General features: G+C 43.3%; 1 protein-coding gene across 1 annotated transcript in view; it reads right to left on the reverse strand.

Annotated features, from left to right (window-relative positions):
* The window catches only part of MMRN1 (multimerin 1), a 90,939-nt gene that overhangs the window by 53,879 nt on the left and 17,662 nt on the right, over positions 1 to 19,398 (reverse strand). Inside the window, exon 2 of the mRNA XM_033958880.1 lies at positions 1,754 to 1,867. Within this exon, the coding sequence (XP_033814771.1) occupies positions 1,754 to 1,867 (114 nt within the window). The remainder of the gene's footprint in view (positions 1 to 1,753; positions 1,868 to 19,398) is intronic.

The following is a 19,398-nucleotide window of genomic DNA, read 5'->3' on the forward strand; positions in this document are numbered from 1 at the left end:
GACTGGGATCCCGAAGATTCCCTTCATTGAAGATCGTGTCCAATTTGCTTTTAATTAGTGTTTCCATGAGTTTGCACACTATTGATGTGAGACTCACCGGTCTATAATTCGCAGCCTCTGCCCTGCAACCCTTTTTATGCAGAGGAACGACATTAGCTAATTTCCAGTCCAGGGGAACTTTCCCCTTACTTAGGGAGAGATTGAATAGCTCAGCCAACGGTTTCGCCAGGACATCGCTCAATTCTCTGAGCACTCTTGGGTGCAAATTGTCTGGTCCCATGGCTTTGTTCACCTTGAGTCTTGCCAGTTCACTGTAAACTTCACCTGGTGTGAACTCAAAATTCTGAAACGGGTCTTCTGTGCTTTGTGTTGCCTTCAACTGCGGACCGTGTCCCGGTGCCTCACAGGTGAAGACTGAGCAGAAGTATTCATTCAGTAGTTCGGCTTTATCGGAATCTGCTTCCATGTAACTTCCGTCCGGTCTTCTAAGGCGTACTATCCCGCCTATGTTCCTTTTTCTGTCACTAATATACCTGAAGAAGGATTTGTCCCCCTTTTTAATGTTTTTTGCCAGAATTTCTTCCACTCGAAGTTTTGCCTCCTTAACTACCATTTTGCAGGAAAGTTAACTCCCTAGACTCTACCAAAAATATATAAACCTCAAATCTAAATTTTTAAGATAAGGAGCACCCTCAGCGTGAGTTTGAAAGCTTTAAAGAGCGATTCAAAGAGCAGCTCTGGTGCTTAGAATAGCAAAGCCAGCAAATACTGAGCCGAGATTACCATTCACTGCCAGCCGCACACCATCATCTGGGTGCTCCTGGGTGCTTTAAAGTGCAAGTCAAGTGCAAACAGTATGCAATAAATAAATATATATAAAAGAGGAAAACAGAAAGTTCACTGTCTTGCAATGCCCCAAATATCTAACCCATTGACCTAACAGAGAATTAAAAAATTAGTCACTTGTCCCTCCAGTTACTTAGCTGAATAAAGGTGCTGTAGTCAAATAGTAGCATGGAGAGTCCAGCTTTTTTTTGGATCAAAGACCAAAGTTAAGGTGCAGTCCTCTTTCAACATGGCTCGACTCAGCAGGGTTTTAGGGCAATAGCCCCTTCTTCAGAAACCGAACAGGCCAACATGACTGTAGGCCAGAGTGATTCTAGGCAAACAAGGCAAAAAGGCGGGGGGCAGGCCTTCCCTACCCAGTGCATCCTGGGATGCACCAGGAAGGGGCCTAAGTCTCTGATTGGCCCAGATGCCTAGACACCCTAGCATAGGAGGGGCCATAAGTGCCTGGGCCCATCAGTACCATAGGCCCCTCCCCGGTGCATCCCAGGATATATGCCTATGTGATCTGCCCATGCTCCGCCCCATGTACATCCCCCTTGCAGTTGTGCACTATCCTTCAGATTCTATATAGCGCGCTCAACATTGTGCATGCAAATGAGTGCATGTCCAATTTGCATGCACAAGTTGAGTAACAAACCAATTACCACCGATATTGGGAACTAAATTATCAGTGCTTCATGGCAATAATTTGAATTTATATGCACATCTTTATTTTCATTAGTTAAGGGGGGTTTGAAAATGTTTGTTGAATTATTTGTATATTTAAAGTGCTTTTGTTTGATTTGTTTATGTTTAAATTCACTGTATTGCACTGTTAATAACTGAAAAACTAATAAAGATTTACAAAAAAAAAAGGAAAAGAGCACAATTAGATACCATTAGAAGTGGTTGTTTTGCTACATACCTTACTGAACAAGCACCAGTAGTCCATGCACAAGGCCCTATTTCAGACCCACTTGCCACATTCTCAATTGCCACGGTGGGTAAGAGTCTGGTGTGTACATAAGCACACCAATTTCTGCAACAGAAATGGAAATCGTTACATTTGGCTTTTTTCCCCATTCTGAATAATAAAATAAGAATCAATACAGAGAACTTCCCTGTCACATTATAAATTCACTCAGAGTTTTTTTTTTTAAACTTACTTTACTATGTAAGACCAAGAATATATATTTATTTTTTGGGACTTATTAATTATCTTTAAGAAGGCATATGGGGACAGACTTAGGCCCTCTTTTACTAAGGTGCGCTAACCTATTAGCACGCGCTAATCGATTTAGCGTGCGCTAAACGCTAATGCGTGCATTTTCGTCTATGGACACGATAGTGTTTAGCGTGCGCTAATTCGATTAGTGCACGCTAGCCAGTTAGTGCACCTTAGTAAAAGAGGTGGTTATACTGTATATATATACTATATACTGTATATAGAAGTTGCAAGATTGTTGGCGGTATATAAGAATAAAGTTATTATTATTATTATTATATACTTTGGAGGAAAGGCAGAAGATGGGAGATATGATAAAGACATTTAAATATCTACATAGCGTAAATGTGCATAAGTCGAGTCTCTTTCATTTGAAAGGAAGCTCTGGAAAGAGAGGGCATAGGATGAAGTTAAGAGGTAAGAACATAAGAACATAAGAAGTTGCCTCCACTGGGTCAGACACAAGGTCCATCATGCCCAGCAATCTGCACCCGCGGCGGACCTTCAGGCCCATGACCTGTAATGTGATCCTTCTCTAATCCCTTTTATCCTTCTATCCATACTCTGTCTAAAACCTATCTCTACCTCTATCTGTATCCTTCAATCCCCCTATCGTTCAGGAATTTATCCAATCCTTCCTTGAACCCCCGTAGTGTACTCTGTCCTATCACAACCTCCGGAAGCGCATTCCAAGTGTCCACCACCCTCTGTGTAAAGAAGAACTTCCTAGCATTGGTTCTAAAATTGTCCCCTTTCAGCTTCTCTGAGTGCCCCCTGGTGCTTGTGGTTCCCAATAATCTGAAGAATCTGTCCCTTTCCACCCTCTCTATGCCCTTCATGATCTTGAAAGTCTCTATCATGTCTCCTCTGAGTCTCCTCTTTTCAAGGGAGAAGAGCCCCAGCCTTCCCAACCTGTCTGTGTATGAAAGGTTTCTCTTCTCTGGACCCTTTCAAGTATCGCCATGTCCTTCTTGAGGTACGGTGACCAATACTGGACACAGTACTCCAGATGCGGACGAACCATCGCACGATACAGCGGCATGATGACTTCCTTCTTCCTGGTTGTAATGCCCTTCTTAATAATACCCAACATTCTGTTTGCTTTCTTGGAGGCCGCTGCACATTGTGCCGTTGGTTTCATTGTAGTATCTACCAGCACACCCAAGTCTTTTTCAAGATTACTATCCCCTAGCACTGACCCCCCCATTTTGTAGCTGAACATCGGGTTTTTTTTCCCTAAATGCATGACCTTGCATTTCTCTATATTAAAGCGCATTTGCCATTTGCTTGCCCACTCCTCCAGTTTGTTTAGGTCCCTTTGTAGGTCTTCACATTCTTCTGTGGTTCTAACCCTGCTGCAGAGTTTGGTGTCATCCGCAAATTTTATAACTTCACACTTCGTCCCTGCTTCTAGGTCGTTTATGAATACATTGAACAGCAGCAGTCCGAGCACCGACCCCTGGGGAACACCGCTCGTGACCTTCCACTAGTCTGAGTAGTGGCCCTTCACTCCGACCCGTTGCTTTCTGTCTGCCAACCAGTGTTTAATCCATCTATGTACGTCCCCTTCCACCCCGTGGCTCCACAGCTTCCTAAGAAGCCGCTCACGGGGCACCGTGTCAAAGGCCTTTTGGAAGTGGAGATAGATGATGTCTATGGGTTCTCCTTTGTCCATCTGGCTGTTTATTCCCTTCAAAGAAGTGTAGTAGGTTTGTTTGGCACGATCTTCCCTTGCAAAAGCCATGCTGGCTCACTTTTAGTTGTCCATTTTTTTCTATGTGTTCGCAGATGGTGTCCTTTATTAGTGCCTCCATCATCTTGCCTGGGACTGATGTCAGGCTTACTGGCCTGTAGTTCCCCGGGTCACCCCTCAATCCCTTTTTAAAGATAGGTGTGATATTTGCTATTTTCCAGTTCTCCGGGATCTCCCCAGTTTTCAAGGACAAGTTGCAAATTTGTCGGAGAGTTTCCGCTATTTCGTTCCTTAGCTCTTTTAGAACCCTTGGGTGGATTCCATCCGGGCCCGGAGATTTGTCGCTTTTTAGTCTGTCTATCTGTTTGAGGACCTCCTCATGGCTTATCTCTATATGCACAATATAAACGACTGGGGAGATATAAGAAGGAAGTTCCTAAAGGTCAATGATATCCTGACACTGGTAAAGGAACCAATTAAGCTACTTTAAATGCTTTTAACCTAGAGTAGTGCTCAGACTCCAAAGATGGATTGTAAGAACTCAATATGGGGACAAGCCCCTGTAGAGATTCTTATGGTATCTATCATTGCACCATTTTGTGGTTAAAGGTAGTTTAAAGTATTGTTAAAGCCTTGTTCATGATTGAATTAGTCCATAAAGAAGCATAATGTCCAATAGTAAATAAACTTCAAATTGATAATCTCAAAAATAGACTTAGCTTGAAAAATATCAACAGCAAGTGTTCAGCTGGGTCCTGACGCGTTTCGCCGCTATGGCTTCCTCAGAGAACCCGCTAAATAGCTGGAAAAGTTCAATGCTGTGAATATCCTAAACATACAAAACACAGTGCATGAGGTTATAAAGCTGAAAATCCAAGTAAATAATCAATACCTATAAAACACTCACAGCACTACCGGCTGAGTACCTGATTCAAAAAGTAGTTTTTTCTGTTTCCTGTGATGTAAGTGCTCAGCTGAGCACCCCATATTTATACTGTGGAAGATGTGTCAATCACCTAGTGGAGAAACGCCCACCACTCCACTTCTTTGTTAAGGCCAGCAGGAGAAACCGTCTGCCAGTGATAAATCCACTTTTGCTCATGCTTCCACAACCAAGCTTTATCATTTCCCCCTCTGATGTTATGAGCCACTTCCAGAAGAATTATTTTTTGTTTGATACTGATTTCTTTTTGCAAATTCAGGACACGGCCATGGGGGCCACCATGGCCCCGTCTTTAGCATGTCTATACGTATCTGATTTTGAAGAAACCTTTGTCTATACGTCCTCTTATGTATCGGACATCTATGTATGGAAACGTTATATTGATGATGTTTTTTTGATATGGACAAACACTTTAGAGGTTTTTCATCAGTTTTTACAGTGGCTTAATACCTGTAACCCACATTTGCAATTCTCTTCATGTATTTCGTATACCAACATAGCTTTTTTGGACATTGATATCACCTTTCACAATGGCATGTTTGAAACCACCATACACCGCAAAGAAACTGATAGAAATACCTTACTTCACTACGAGAGTTACCATCCTCGTCACTTGAGGGATAATTTACCTGTGGGTCAGTTTTTAAGACTCAGGCGCCTGTGCAGTAGTAAGGAAGAATATAAAATCCGGTCTGGAGATATGTGGCAGAGATTCAAGGATCGTGGATATCCTTACAGCACCATCAAGAAAGCTTACAAGAGGGCCTTGTATGCCCATCGTTCTTATCTGTTACAGCAATCTCCTAATCAACCTGAGGATCGGATGGTATGTACACTCCCTTATTCATATAAAGCGTTTGCCATTAAAAAAATCATTAACACTCATTGGCACATTCTCCAGGTACATCAAAGTCTTTTACAACCCCCTCTTTTTGCCTATTCCAGAGGCAGAAATCTTCGTGAGTGTATTTCTACCTCCCACTTTGTGAGTAAATCGGAGAGTACATTGACGCAAGTTACAGGTCATTTTAAATGCGGGCATTGCACCGTCTGTGATCATGCACTGGAAACTGCTTATATTCAACATCCCAGTTTATCTAAGAAGCATTATTTACGTCAGTACACAGATTGTGACACGCAGGGGGTTGTCTATATGATCCTCTGCCCATGCAAATTACTTTACATTGGACACACCACCAGAAATATCAAGACACGTATCATTGAACATTTGAGTAAAATCAGAAGGGGAGATATGAATGCCCCTCTTGTTCAGCACTGGCACGCTACACCACATCAGCTACAGGACTTACAATTTGTTGTTTTGGAAGTGGCTCATAACATCAGAGGGGGAAATGATAAAGCTTGGTTGTGGAAGCATGAGCAAAAGTGGATTTATCACTGGCAGACGGTTTCTCCTGCTGGCCTTAACAAAGAAGTGGAGTGGTGGGCGTTTCTCCACTAGGTGATTGACACATCTTCCACAGTATAAATATGGGGTGCTCAGCTGAGCACTTACATCACAGGAAACAGAAAAAACTACTTTTTGAATCAGGTACTCAGCCGGTAGTGCTGTGAGTGTTTTATAGGTATTGATTATTTACTTGGATTTTCAGCTTTATAACCTCATGCACTGTGTTTTGTATGTTTAGGATATTCACAGCATTGAACTTTTCCAGCTATTTAGCGGGTTCTCTGAGGAAGCCATAGCGGCGAAACGCGTCAGGACCCAGCTGAACACTTGCTGTTGATATTTTTCAAGCTAAGTCTATTTTTGAGATTATCAATTTGAAGTTTATTTACTATTGGACATTATGCTTCTTTATGGACTAATTCAATCATGAACAAGGCTTTAACAATACTTTAAACTACCTTTAACCACAAAATGGTGCAATGATAGATACCATAAGAATCTCTACAGGGGCTTGTCCCCATATTGAGTTCTTACAATCCATCTTTGGAGTCTGAGCACTACTCTAGGTTAAAAGCATTTAAAGTAGCTTAATTGGTTCCTTTACCAGTGTCAGGTTATCTCTATATGCACCAGTTTTTCTTCCTGATCTCCACTTATGATCTCTTCGGGTTCTGGTACATTCGATGTGTCCTCGCTTGTGAAGACCGACGAGAAGATAGATAGACACACGAAGGTGATAGACTCAGGAGTAATCTAAGGAAATACTTTTTTACAGAAAGGGTGGTAGATGCTTGGAACAGTCTCCCAGAAGAGGTGGTAGAAACAGAGACAGTGTCTGATGTCAAGAAAGTCTGGGATAAGCACATGGGATCTCATAGAACGAGAAAGAGATAATGGTTACTGCAGATTGGCAGCCTAGATGGGCCATTTCTATGTTTACGTTAGACTTGTTATGTATGCAAAAAGTGCTACTGAATGTATAGGCAGCAGCTAAGATTTAATACTGAAAGTTTTCTGTTCAATGAGTAAATAATCATATACATACAGTATTTGATATTTAATCATATTATGTGATCAAACCAGTTTAACTAAACACCAAAAAGTCCAACAGGACAGAGAACCCACGGGTATAAAACAGTACAAAAGGAAGTGGGAATGGACAATGAACACTCCACTGAAGATCACTGATGTAAGACCAAGTTTCAAGTTTCAAGTTTATTAACTTTTTAATATACCGACCATCAACAAGTATCTGGCCGGTTAACAATAAAATTTTAAAAAGGGGGAAAACAATATTAGATATTTAAAAATGATGAGAGTGAACATCAAAGACATTAACTAGACAAACTTGAAAGTGAAGGAAAAAGGGAAAAGGAGGGGAAAAGTTACATATTTTGAGAAGAGAAGGAGAAAGTGGGAGTGGGGTAAAACATATTGGGTGGGGTCGCTTTTTTAAAGCGGTTGCGGTTGGTTGAATAAGAGAGGAACAGAAAAGAGAAGGAGAGAGATAAGAAGGAAGGAAAAAAGAAAGAAAAAGGAAAGAAAAGAACTCTAAATACAAGTGAAGGCGTCACGAAATAAAAAAGTCTTCAGGCTTATCTTGAATTTATCTAGATGTTGTTCATCTCGGAATTTCTGTGGCAGAGCATTCCACAGTATTGGGGCGACTACTGCAAAATTTATTTTCCGGGTGTAAAAGAAATCTTTTATGGAAGGAATTAGCAAGAGTTTTTGATCTGTTGACCTCAGGGTATGTGAAGAGCATTGAGGAATGAGAAGCTTATCAAGATATGAAGGCTGGTGAGAGAGTTTTATTTTGAAGGTCAGCAGGATGATTTTGTAAGTAAAAAAGGCCACGCAGTTAAACTGGGTGGCCACTAACAGTGGGCGACATCAAAGCCTGCAATGTAGATTAGTAAAGGGGTTTTTGTTATTTAGGATGGGTAAAAGGTATAGGAGTCAAAGGGATAGCAACAAGGGATCGTTTTGATTGGAGGGTAATAGGAGTGAGGGGATTGGGGGAAAGAAAGAAAGGGGTGGAGTTTCCCTAGGTGAAGAGAGAAAGAAATTGGCGGCCAAAGTTATAGAGTCAACAGAGAAAAGGGGAGAGTATAGGGATTTGAGTTTGTTTAATTAATTATATTTAGGTTTTGGGAGGTTTGGGGGGGGGGACATTTATTTACTTGGGGGGTTTTTTCCTTACGTTTTGGCCCTTACTTGTCGAGGAGTGCGGTTGGTAGCGGCAGTTTCGGTGAGGAGAGTGTAATTGGCTCTTCGTGGTCTGTCGGGCCCCGTCGGGTAAGTCCTCGCTTTCGCGGTCCCATTTATCTAAGCTTGCCGTTCGGGTCTTTGCAGCGTGTGGCTTGCAGTAATTTCAAAAAAAAAAAAAAAAAAAAACGGGCAGCGGTGTACCGCGAGTGAGATAGGAGGGAGGAGCGTCAGATTCTGTGTGGCGTCGTCGGAGTTCGTGGTTTGAGACGGCGGGAGTTACATTATTCTTCGAAGGGTCAACTTAAGTATTTAGTTTGCCGGTGAGACGGCGTTGGTGAGTCAAGAGCTGTCTGTTTGGGAGGGGGGGGGAGTTGTTGGGGACTGTAGAGGAATTAGGCAAGTAGTTTCAGTGTAAAAAAAAAAAAAAAAAAAAAAAAAAAACCGGGCTTGGTGTGCTAGGACTTCTGCTGTGGCTGGTGTTTCCTGAGTGGGGGCAGGTCCTAGGGAGCAGTGATTGTGTGGTTTACAGCGGCGGGGTGAGAGGTGTGTGTTGGGGGACTAGAGAAGCAATTTGTTTGCACGGTAAGGGGTGAGGAGGTATGGGTGGGGCACGGAACACTGGTAATAAGGGTGCCCAGAGTGGGAAAGGAGGAAAGAAGGCTACAACAGGGGCGGGGAGTGGGGTTTCATTGAGTGCCGGTAAGACTCCTAGGAAACAGCAGGCTCCTCGGAAGCAACAGACTAAAGGAAGCAAGACTGGTGGTACAGGCCCCGGAGCAACTATGCACCCGGTTATGGTTACCGGGGGGCAGGTGGCTGAAGCTTCGGTGGGTGATGAGGCTCCAGTTCCTGGACCATCCAATGTCTGTTTGGGGACTCCTGAAGTGGCAGTGGCTAGTACCAGTGTTGCAGCGATACCGCGGACATCTGGTGAGTTGGTGCATTCATTACTTACTGCTTTAGGGGAGGTTCGGGCAGGCGAGGAGGGGGAATCGGCTAGAGAGGGGCAATCTTTGGGTTTAAAGCATTCTGGTAAAAAAGCGCTGCGTAAAAGTTTAAGGGATAAAAAATTTTTAAAACGTTTGAGACATGTAGTTAAACGTATGGATTCGGAGAAGCGTCAGCGGCGTTTGGTTGGGACAGATCCGTTGTCGGTGTGGGAGTCTACGGACACGTCGGGGTCTTCGGATTCTTCCTCCTCTTCTTCGGAGGAGGATGTGTTAATTAGTTCGGGGCTGCCAAGTGTTGGGGGGTCTCGTCCGAGTGAGGGTGGAGTGCCGGGATTATCTAGGAAGGGTCACACATTGTGTTCTATTGCCCCCTTGGATTGTCATATTTCTCCGAAGTGGAAGCGTAAAATTTTAAAGGGAAAGTTTATTGATTTCTTTACACTTTTAGCACGTGATAATACGGGGGTGCAGAATAAAGATGGCAGTAAAACAGACGAAAAAAGAAAAGGGGGACGGGTAGCAAAGAATATCTTTAATTGGTTACTTGGATTTAATGTCTTTGCTAGTGTTTTAGGTGAGGCCCGGCCGGAATTGTATTCAGGGTTATTGCGCTATGCAGATCTCATATTGAGGGCTTACAGGACGTATGGGGGATGGTTTTGGCTCAATTATGACGAGCAGTTTCGGAAAAGTATGGTCCGGGATAAAGCGGATTGTTGGGGAGTACGGGACGTTGATCTGTGGCTGGTGGAAATGACTCCTTCCCGGGGTGCGTCCTTTCGGGCACAGGGTGCTGTGGGGGGACAGTTTGGGGGGGGAAATATTCCTGGAGGGTCGGGAGCGGGAGGTCCTCGTTGGGCTCCGCCAGCAGTGGGTGTCGGGGCAGAGTTGGGAGCTGGGAGAGGTGTTAGTGGAAAAGGGGGAAATTTGCCACCAGCATGTTTTCAGTTTAATGCGGGACGATGTACCCGTACTACCTGTCGTTTCCGACACTGTTGTAGTCAGTGTGCGGGAGGTCACCCTGCCTTTCGTTGTTCGGGAGACATGCAATTCAGTCGTGGACAGTTTTCAGGAACTTCCAGACCTTTTGCGGCACGGAGTGGTGGACAAAGCTCCTTCCCCCATCAATAATTTGGTTTTACGGTTATGGTTGAATGTGTATCCCAATAGGGGGGATGCATATCTTTTGGGGGTTGGATTTACTGAGGGTTTTCCAATACCATTTGAGGGACCGCCCTTGCAACATCGCGCCCGGAATGCTCCCTCTGTCGCTTTGCATGCTGATGTGGTTGGTGCTAAGCTACAGAAGGAACTGAGTTTGGGTAGGATTGCGGGGCCTTTTCGGGTTCCGCCGTTCCAGGAGTTTGTAATATCCCCGTTAGGTATTATCCCAAAAAAGGAACCCGGTAGTTTTCGGCTTATACACAATTTGTCTTACCCAGCGGGTTCTAGTGTTAATGATTTCATTGATCCGCTTTTCTGTAGAGTACAATATGCTTCTTTTGATGAGGCGGTGGCATTGGTGCGGACATTTGGTCAGGGGTCCTTGATGGCTAAGGCCGACATCGAATCAGCATTCCGTTTGTTGCCAGTCCATCCTACTGCATTTCACTTATTAGGATTTCAATTTGAGGGCGCATATTATTTCGACAAATGTATGCCAATGGGATGTTCTATCTCATGTAATTACTTTGAGGCATTTTCCACTTTTGTTCATTGGGTGGTCAGGCAAGTGAGTGGGATGAGTTCCATTGTCCATTATTTGGACGATTTTTTATTTGTTGGAGCTCCGGCTTCCAAGGAATGTGCTGTTTTGATGTCCGCTTTTCAAGCTGTAGCAGAAGCATTAGGGATTCCATTGGCTCACACGAAGTGTGAAGGGCCTGTGACAACTTTAATATTTTTGGGGATTGAACTGGATTCCATTCGGATGGAATCCCGTCTTCCTTGGGGAAAAGTGCAAGCGTTGGTGGAAGTCATTGGCTCTGCCTGTGTACGGAAGAAATTGAGTTTACGAGACATTCAAACATTGGTAGGCCATTTCAATTTTGCTGTTCGAGTCATTCCGATGGGGAGAGTATTTTTGCGGCGATTGGCATTATTGTCGGTGGGTTTGAAGAAGCCGCATCATAAAGTTCGTTTGACTCGGGCTGTTCGTGACGATTTGAGACTTTGGCATTCATTTTTGTTGTCCTTCAATGGGGTATCTATTTGGCAAGCTTCGGCGGTATCTAATTCTGATCTGCAATTGTTTACTGATGCCTCAGGGGACATAGGATTTGGTGTGTTTTTCGGCGGGGCATGGTGTGCTCATCCATGGCCCCTGTGGTGGCAATCCTTGGGATTATGTGACAATATTGCGTTACTTGAACTGTTTCCGGTATGGGTAGCGTTGGATACTTGGGGTGTTAGGTTGGCCAACAAAAAAGTAGTAATCTATTCCGACAATATGGCGGTGGTCTCGGCGCTTAATCGCCAGTCGGCTAAATGCGCCAGATTGGTGGCATTGTTGAGAATGATTGTGTTGGCTTGCCTGCGGCTGAATGTCTGTTTATCGGCACGGCATGTGCCAGGGGTGTGCAATGAAATCGCTGATGCCCTTTCTCGTTTGCAGTGGTCACGTTTCAGGGCGCTGGCTCCTGCAGCGGATGGCTTCCCGACGCCCATGCGGGAGGAATTATGGGAGATCTTCCAGCAGGCAGTTGGCAGCTCTTGCATCGATCATTAGCCCCGAATACCTGGAAATCTTATGCAGCTGGATGGAGGCGTTTGATGTTCTTTTTGGACCAAGGAACAGACAGTTGGCAGTTCCCTGTATCAGAACAGGCACTTGTGCAATTTATTGCTTATAGTGCACGGCAGGGTTGGTCTTTTGCGATGGTGTCTCAAACTATGGCAAGTTTGGCTTTTGTGTCTCGTCTTTATAAGTGGCCTCAGGTCACTGGCACATTTGTAGTCAAACAGATGTTGAAGGGTTATGCGCGAGCGGGAGTGGTGTACCGTCCGCGCTTATGCCGCCGTCCTATTACTTCTGACATTTTGGTTTCGCTGTGTAGTCAGCTTTCAAGCATTTGCTACTCTGAGTATGAGGCCATATTGTTTCAATTGGCTTTTGTAGTGGCATTTTTTGCGGCGTGTAGAGTTGGTGAGTTAGTAGCGCCATCGCAACGAGCCAGGGGTGAAGCTGGGATGCTTTTGCAAGATGTCATGCTGGAAGAATCTTACTTGCGGTTATATTTCAGGAGGTCTAAAACGGATCAGGAAGGTAGAGGAGTATGGTCTGTATTGAGGAGATCGCATAATCTAGTGATATGCCCAATTCGATTGGCTCACCTGTACAGGGCAATACGGCCTTCTGGGGGTCTTTATTGGTTGGTGCACTTGAATAGGTTACCTTTGACTCGTTATCAGTTTGCAGCCTTAGTAAAGAAGAGTGTGGCAGCCTTGGGTTATGATCCTTGCGAATTTGGAACACATTCATTTCGCATTGGAGCAGCCACTTCAGCAGCGCTTGCTGGGGCCTCTGCGGAACTGATTCAAAGAGTGGGAAGGTGGCGTTCCAGCCAATATAAGGGTTATGTGAGGGACGCATTGTAATAGAGTGGTGTGATGCTGATGTTTTTAGTGTGGTTTTATTTTTTGCAGATCCTCGACCACTTCTACCTTTGTCTACGGATATATGCGTTTGGCTTTGTGGACATTCTCACATGTTTTGGGCTCATAAGCATGCCCGTGAATCCAGATGGGGCCACAATCTGGGACTGGCTGAGGCTGGCATACGAATTCGCTGGCTTGCCATTCGAGGAATGATTTGGGAGCAACTCTTGCCTACCTTGCATCAAGCTCATCGTTTCTCATCTCCAGTGCTTATTTTGGTGCATTTGGGTGGTAATGACCTATGCTCTTTAACTGGAGTGGCATTAATTCGGCAGATAAAACAAGATTTACTGTCTGTTGCTTGCTCCTTCCCAGCAGTGCGTGTTGTTTGGTCACATATTCTTCCTCGTCGTTGCTGGAAGGGAGCAAGAAAGCCTGCTGCGATTGAGCGCCTTCGCAGGCGAGTGAATACAGAAGTTTCTAAATTTGTAGCTATGATGGGGGGTCTGGTATTGGTCCATGACCTCATTTCTGTGGATTGCCCGGGCTTATTTCGCCCAGATGGGGTGCATTTATCTGTAATTGGGGTTAATATTTTTCTCAGTGAGATTCAAGATTTGTTACAACATTGTTTAGTGGGCTAGATGGCTGCAGCTGTAGGGGGGGAGCAGTAACAAGAAGTTCTGTCACTGCTAGTGGCCTAAGGGTAGAGCCTTTATTAGAGGCGAATTTAATTGAAGACCTATGATGGTGAATTGTAAATATGTCCTCGTGGGCGACACCGCCACGAGTGGAGGTGGCTTGACGACACCGTAAGTCACCGGGAGTTAAACGAAAGTTTGGATAAGGGAGCTAGTGTCGGTACCGAGCAGCTCTTAGAAGTAAATCTTAAATGGTTAAATGCTGAGTTTGTTTATGTTTATAAAAGTTTCAAATTTAATGTTTGCAATATGAAATAAAGCTGCGGCCAATAATTGCCCAACTGAACGATGTTATGAGTTATTATTGAGAAGTGAATGTAATTTGAAAGGCTGATGTATGAGTCCCAATGTTAAAAAGGCCACGCAGTTAAACTGGGTGGCCACTAACAGTGGGCGACATCAAAGCCTGCAATGTAGATTAGTAAAGGGGTTTTTGTTATTTAGGATGGGTAAAAGGTATAGGAGTCAAAGGGATAGCAACAAGGGATCGTTTTGATTGGAGGGTAATAGGAGTGAGGGGATTGGGGGAAAGAAAGAAAGGGGTGGAGTTTCCCTAGGTGAAGAGAGAAAGAAATTGGCGGCCAAAGTTATAGAGTCAACAGAGAAAAGGGGAGAGTATAGGGATTTGAGTTTCCCTCCCTCCCACCGCTAGGGGATGTATTGGAATGGGGTGAAGATGGGGGGGGGGGGTGTCGGTCGCAGCCATTAGGTTTGGGGGGCCTAAGGGTAGAGCCTTTATTAGAGGCGAATTTAATTGAAGACCTATGATGGTGAATTGTAAATATGTCCTCGTGGGCGACACCGCCACGAGTGGAGGTGGCTTGACGACACCGTAAGTCACCGGGAGTTAAACGAAAGTTTGGATAAGGGAGCTAGTGTCGGTACCGAGCAGCTCTTAGAAGTAAATCTTAAATGGTTAAATGCTGAGTTTGTTTATGTTTATAAAAGTTTCAAATTTAATGTTTGCAATATGAAATAAAGCTGCGGCCAATAATTGCCCAACTGAACGATGTTATGAGTTATTATTGAGAAGTGAATGTAATTTGAAAGGCTGATGTATGAGTCCCAATGTTATACGATGTGTGATAGGAAGCCAATGTGCTTCTTTCAGAAGCGGGGTAACATGATCATATTTGCCTGTTTTGTAAATGAGTTTTATTGCTATATTTTGTATTAATTGTAGGCATCGGATTTCTTTTTGGGGGAGACCGTTGTAAAGAGAGTTACAGTAATCTAGGTGAGAAATTACTAAAGAATTAACCAGAATTTTGATTGCATCAATTCCTAGAATTGAAGTTTATTTCAGAAAAAGACACAAGCAGAAGTGGAGTGTTCATTGTCCGTTCCCACTTCCTTTTGTATTGGCCAATCCAGTTTATCAGAATACAGAGTTTTTATGAAAGTTTGCAAAGTCATGAATGCTAAGAGAAATGGATAATTTATAGAACACAACCCTGTATCTGATGAGGTGAACAAAGATAACTTTCTTTTTCTGTCTTATACTAGATAAAATATTGTGGTTGTTGTGTTAATCCACTTTAAAGGTAATAAATGTAAATAAAACAAAACAAAGAAGATAAAATTATATCTTTTTTGGACTAAATGCATTTTTGACTAGCTTTCAAAGGCAATGCCTTCTTCTTCAGCTTTCCTATCTGCTATAATAAAACCCATAGCGCACTTGCGCAGTTGAAACTCTGTGCGGCCGTGATCCCTGATCTGTGATCCATGACTCCGTGTCGCCACATGTGCAGTAGAGTTGAACTCTGTATGTGGTTGTTTCCCCATCGCCCTCCCTTAGCGACGCTGCAAGCGTCACGCTGGCGACTGCATGGGTCCCTGCCCCACCCCCCAAAAGGCCTGCCGAAGCACCTGTGCATGCGGAAGAGTAGCCGGAGGAGGTCAAAGGCCATGGCACTATCCTGTTGGCTCCCCGACACAATCCACTCCTCCCGCGGCCCGTAACACCTACCCGACAACCCTGGACATCGAACTCCACAGACGCAGTGTGGGCAAACCAGCTCCCCACGGCCCGTCAGAGGCCCCGCACCAGAGTGCATCGGCACCCGATGCAGAAGTCAACTCTTCCGGAGCCCAAATCTCATCAGCACCAGACAGAAATAGGGAATGTAAAAGGGGAAATGGGAGCCTGAATATGGGTAGGTAAAAGGAAGGTAGAAGGGCTACTGCTGGACAGGGGGGAGAGACAGAAAAAGAGAAAGAAAGAAAGAAAATAAAACCCTAAAGGCTCCTTTTATGAAGCCACGTTAGCAGTTTAACGCGCGTAATAGCACGTGCTAATTTGCCAGCCGCGCTAGCTTCTACCGCCTCCTTTTGAACAAGCGGTAGTTTTTCAGCTATCGTGGCTTCGTAAAAGGAGCCCCAAGTCTACACATCTATTCTAGCATCCATTAATGTATCGGGCTAAAAAACTAGTCACATTATAAACTATAAATTATGCTGCTTTGTCACCCTCTGATCACCCATCTACCGCTCCCTCTCTTTTATTCCACCACTCCACCCCCTGCCTTTCCCCATAAGACTATTAAAATGCTTTTATGTTTCATTTATATTTTCAAGCAATAAAGAAAACAGAGAATAAACCCCATGAATAAATCAGAAAGCCCCCTCCCAAAAAAAAGTGGAGATGAAACAATTTATATTTGTGACTGTTTCATTGTGTGTGTATTATTGTTTTTATTATTATGTATGTATTTGTTGTGACCCGCTTTGCATAAAGTGGAATACAAATTAATAAACTCTAAATAACCCTTTAGTTCTTTAGATTAGCCTTTATTATAAAGAATCCATAAGACCTGACACGGTCCATGTTTTGGCCCATACGAATCTGCCTCGGGGGGGGGGGGTCAAAAAATGTAGATCTACAAAAATATAGATATATTGAGAAACACTCACTGTAACAATAATAAAGAAGATGGCAATCTAAAACTACAAAAAAATTCTATAAATTAACACTAGAAGAATAAATAACAAAATATAATAATATAAAAGTAAAATTTAACAATAAATATGAACATAAAATATGAAATATAACCATATCCATAATAAAACTGCTACAGTGGTATAAAGTAGAAAGTATAAATAATAAAATAAAATAAACATATCACTTAATATTAATATCATATTAATATTAATAAGTGAGATTATAGGCTCCTTTTACAAAGCCGCACTAGCAGTTTTAACGCACACACCGGATTTGCATCCGCGTGCTAGCCGAAAATCTACCGCCTGCTCCAAAGGAGGCAGTAGCGGCTAGCGCATGCTGAAATTTAGCTCGTGCTATTCCGTGCATTAAGGCCCTAGCGCGGCTTTGTAAAAGGAGCCCTATGTTTCTTAATATTCCATGTGTATTCTATTTGTCATCCTTTGGCTCATTTCTGACCTGAGGAAGGAGGCTTTGCTTTCAAAGGCTAGTCAAAAACTTTATTAAATTAGTCCAATAGCATAGGTCTGATCTTAATTTTCTTCTGGTTTCTTTTCTTTCTATTTATTGTCTTTTACTGGCATTAAATTTATTAATTTGATACGCTTATATTGCTCAATGCACAGCCTAAGAAAATACTTCTAGTGTCTAAAAACAAACTAAACTAAACCTTAGGTTTGTATACCGCGTCATCTCCACAAGCGTAGAGCTCGGCAAAAACATGTGTTCAGTTTACCCTGTGAAAAAAGGTTGGCTGAGCTTTGCTAATTAACCAAGAACTGGTGAAGTAAAATGTGTGCTTAAGAAGAGGTGTTGCTCACACCTAAGGTTCATGGCGGACATATTCTCACAGCTAAAAGCTATGGGGTCCTTTTACTAAGGCGCACTAACCGATTTAGCACGCACTAAACGCTAACGCGTCCATAAAATAGAATGGACGCATTAGTATTTAGCGCAAGCTAAATCAGCTAGCACGCCTTAGTGAAAGGACCCCTTGTTAGACATTGTGTATACCAGTGGTTCTTAAACCTGTCCTGGGGGAGATCCCAGCCAGTCGGGTTTTCAAGATATCCTTAATGAATATGCAAGAGGCATATTTGCATGCCTGTCACCTCTATTATATGCAAATCTGCCTCATGCATATTCATTAGGGATATTTTTGAATCCTGACTGGCTAGGGGTCCTCCAGGATAGGTTTTTAGAACCACTGATGTGTAACATTACTTAACTGGACTAAATGGCGTTTGCTGGTAGGTTAGAAACACATCCTTCAGTGCCATACACCATACTTAGGATGCATTCTCCCAACACAGCGGGGCTTGTTTTTGAAGTGTTCTCCTAATAAATGTTTCATTGTTTTGGTTTGGGGTTTTTTTAAGCTCTTTTCTATCGGATGGCAGCCTGGCTTTTAATAACTGAGGAATCATTACATGCAAAAGCATCTTTCCCCTTCTTCCAAACTAACAGCTTTTACCTCCTTTTCTTGCTTCCATTTCTCACATGTAATTAGTGAGAATTCCAGGCATGGTGCAGTTTGGATTTCTGTGGGGATCTTAGCTGCCTTCAGGCACCCTCACTTCATAATTGCATATCGACAGCTCTCAGAACAGTTCAAATGAACGCAGATGACCAGCACCAAATTTTTTTCAGTGGCAGTGATATGCAAATTTATTTATTAAAGAACCACTTCATTTCCCCCCCCCCTAAACTAAGTTTGACCCCTATGCCTACAAAATAGTGTTTTAAATAGTGGTAATGCATCACCTTTCTATAAAAATATGATACTTTTCTATTCTTTTTTTTACTTAACAATAGCTAGAATTCATTATTATTATAGAAAACCTCAACTGGGTAAAGGACTCGTGTACTCCTCAGACTGATTTATTTAGGGGTCCTTCTACTAAGGCGTGCTAACTGATTTAGTGCGCACTAAATGCTAATGCGCTCGTTATATTCTATGGACGCGCTAGCATTTAGCGCACGAGAATTGTTTGCGCGCGCTAAATCGATTAGCGCACGCTAAATCAGTTAACGTGCCTTAGTAAAAAGAGCCAATTAGTTAGTTAGTTAGTTTTATAGCCCGTCCTTCCCAGGAGCCCAGAACGGGTTACAAGGATATGTACACAGTAGTTTTCAGGATCAATAACATACAAGCTACAGGATCAATAATGAGCTACAGAAAATTGAGATGATTTTCGATTACATACATGGTATGGGGAAACTAAGAACTCACATGCTATAGAGAATCTACATGCTACAGGATCAATAATGAGCTATAGGAACAGTACACATGTGTTACAGAAAATAGAGACAATTTTTTTTTTTATATGACACACATGCTATGGGGGATGGGGGAGTTGAGAACACCTATGCTTTGGTTAAACTAAGAGAATACAAACTATATACAGTAGAGTCTCATGGCAGAGCACAGTGTTGGCTGACAAATTCAGGTGCTCCGAATTACGGTGCGCCAGTTCCCAGCTGGTTAAAATTTGAGACCAGGAGCGACTTGGTTCCTGAACAATAGTGTTTTTACTGCTTTCGGAAGGGCAGTAGGATCTTTTTACTAGGCTGCAGTAAGCACTAGTGCATGCTTACCACAGCTTAAAAGGGCACCCTGCAATAATTTTGCAATCTGCATGTGGAAACCACACACTAAAAACTACATTTTGGGCCCCTTTTATCAAGCTGCCCTAGAGGTTTTTAGAGCAAGCTGGTGCGGTAAATACTCCGATGCTCATAGAATTCCTGTGAGCGTCGGAGTAGAGAATGACATAGTGGCAGTTACCCGCGGCTAGCCGCGGGTATCCCGTAGAAACGGTGGGGGGAAAAAGTGCTCACTGCGGGCACGGGGACAAGGCCATCCACCGCCCCGTGGAGCGGTGAATGGCCTTG

Source organism: Geotrypetes seraphini, chromosome 1 (genome assembly GCF_902459505.1).
Source record: "Geotrypetes seraphini chromosome 1, aGeoSer1.1, whole genome shotgun sequence".
NCBI lineage: Eukaryota > Metazoa > Chordata > Amphibia > Gymnophiona > Dermophiidae > Geotrypetes > Geotrypetes seraphini.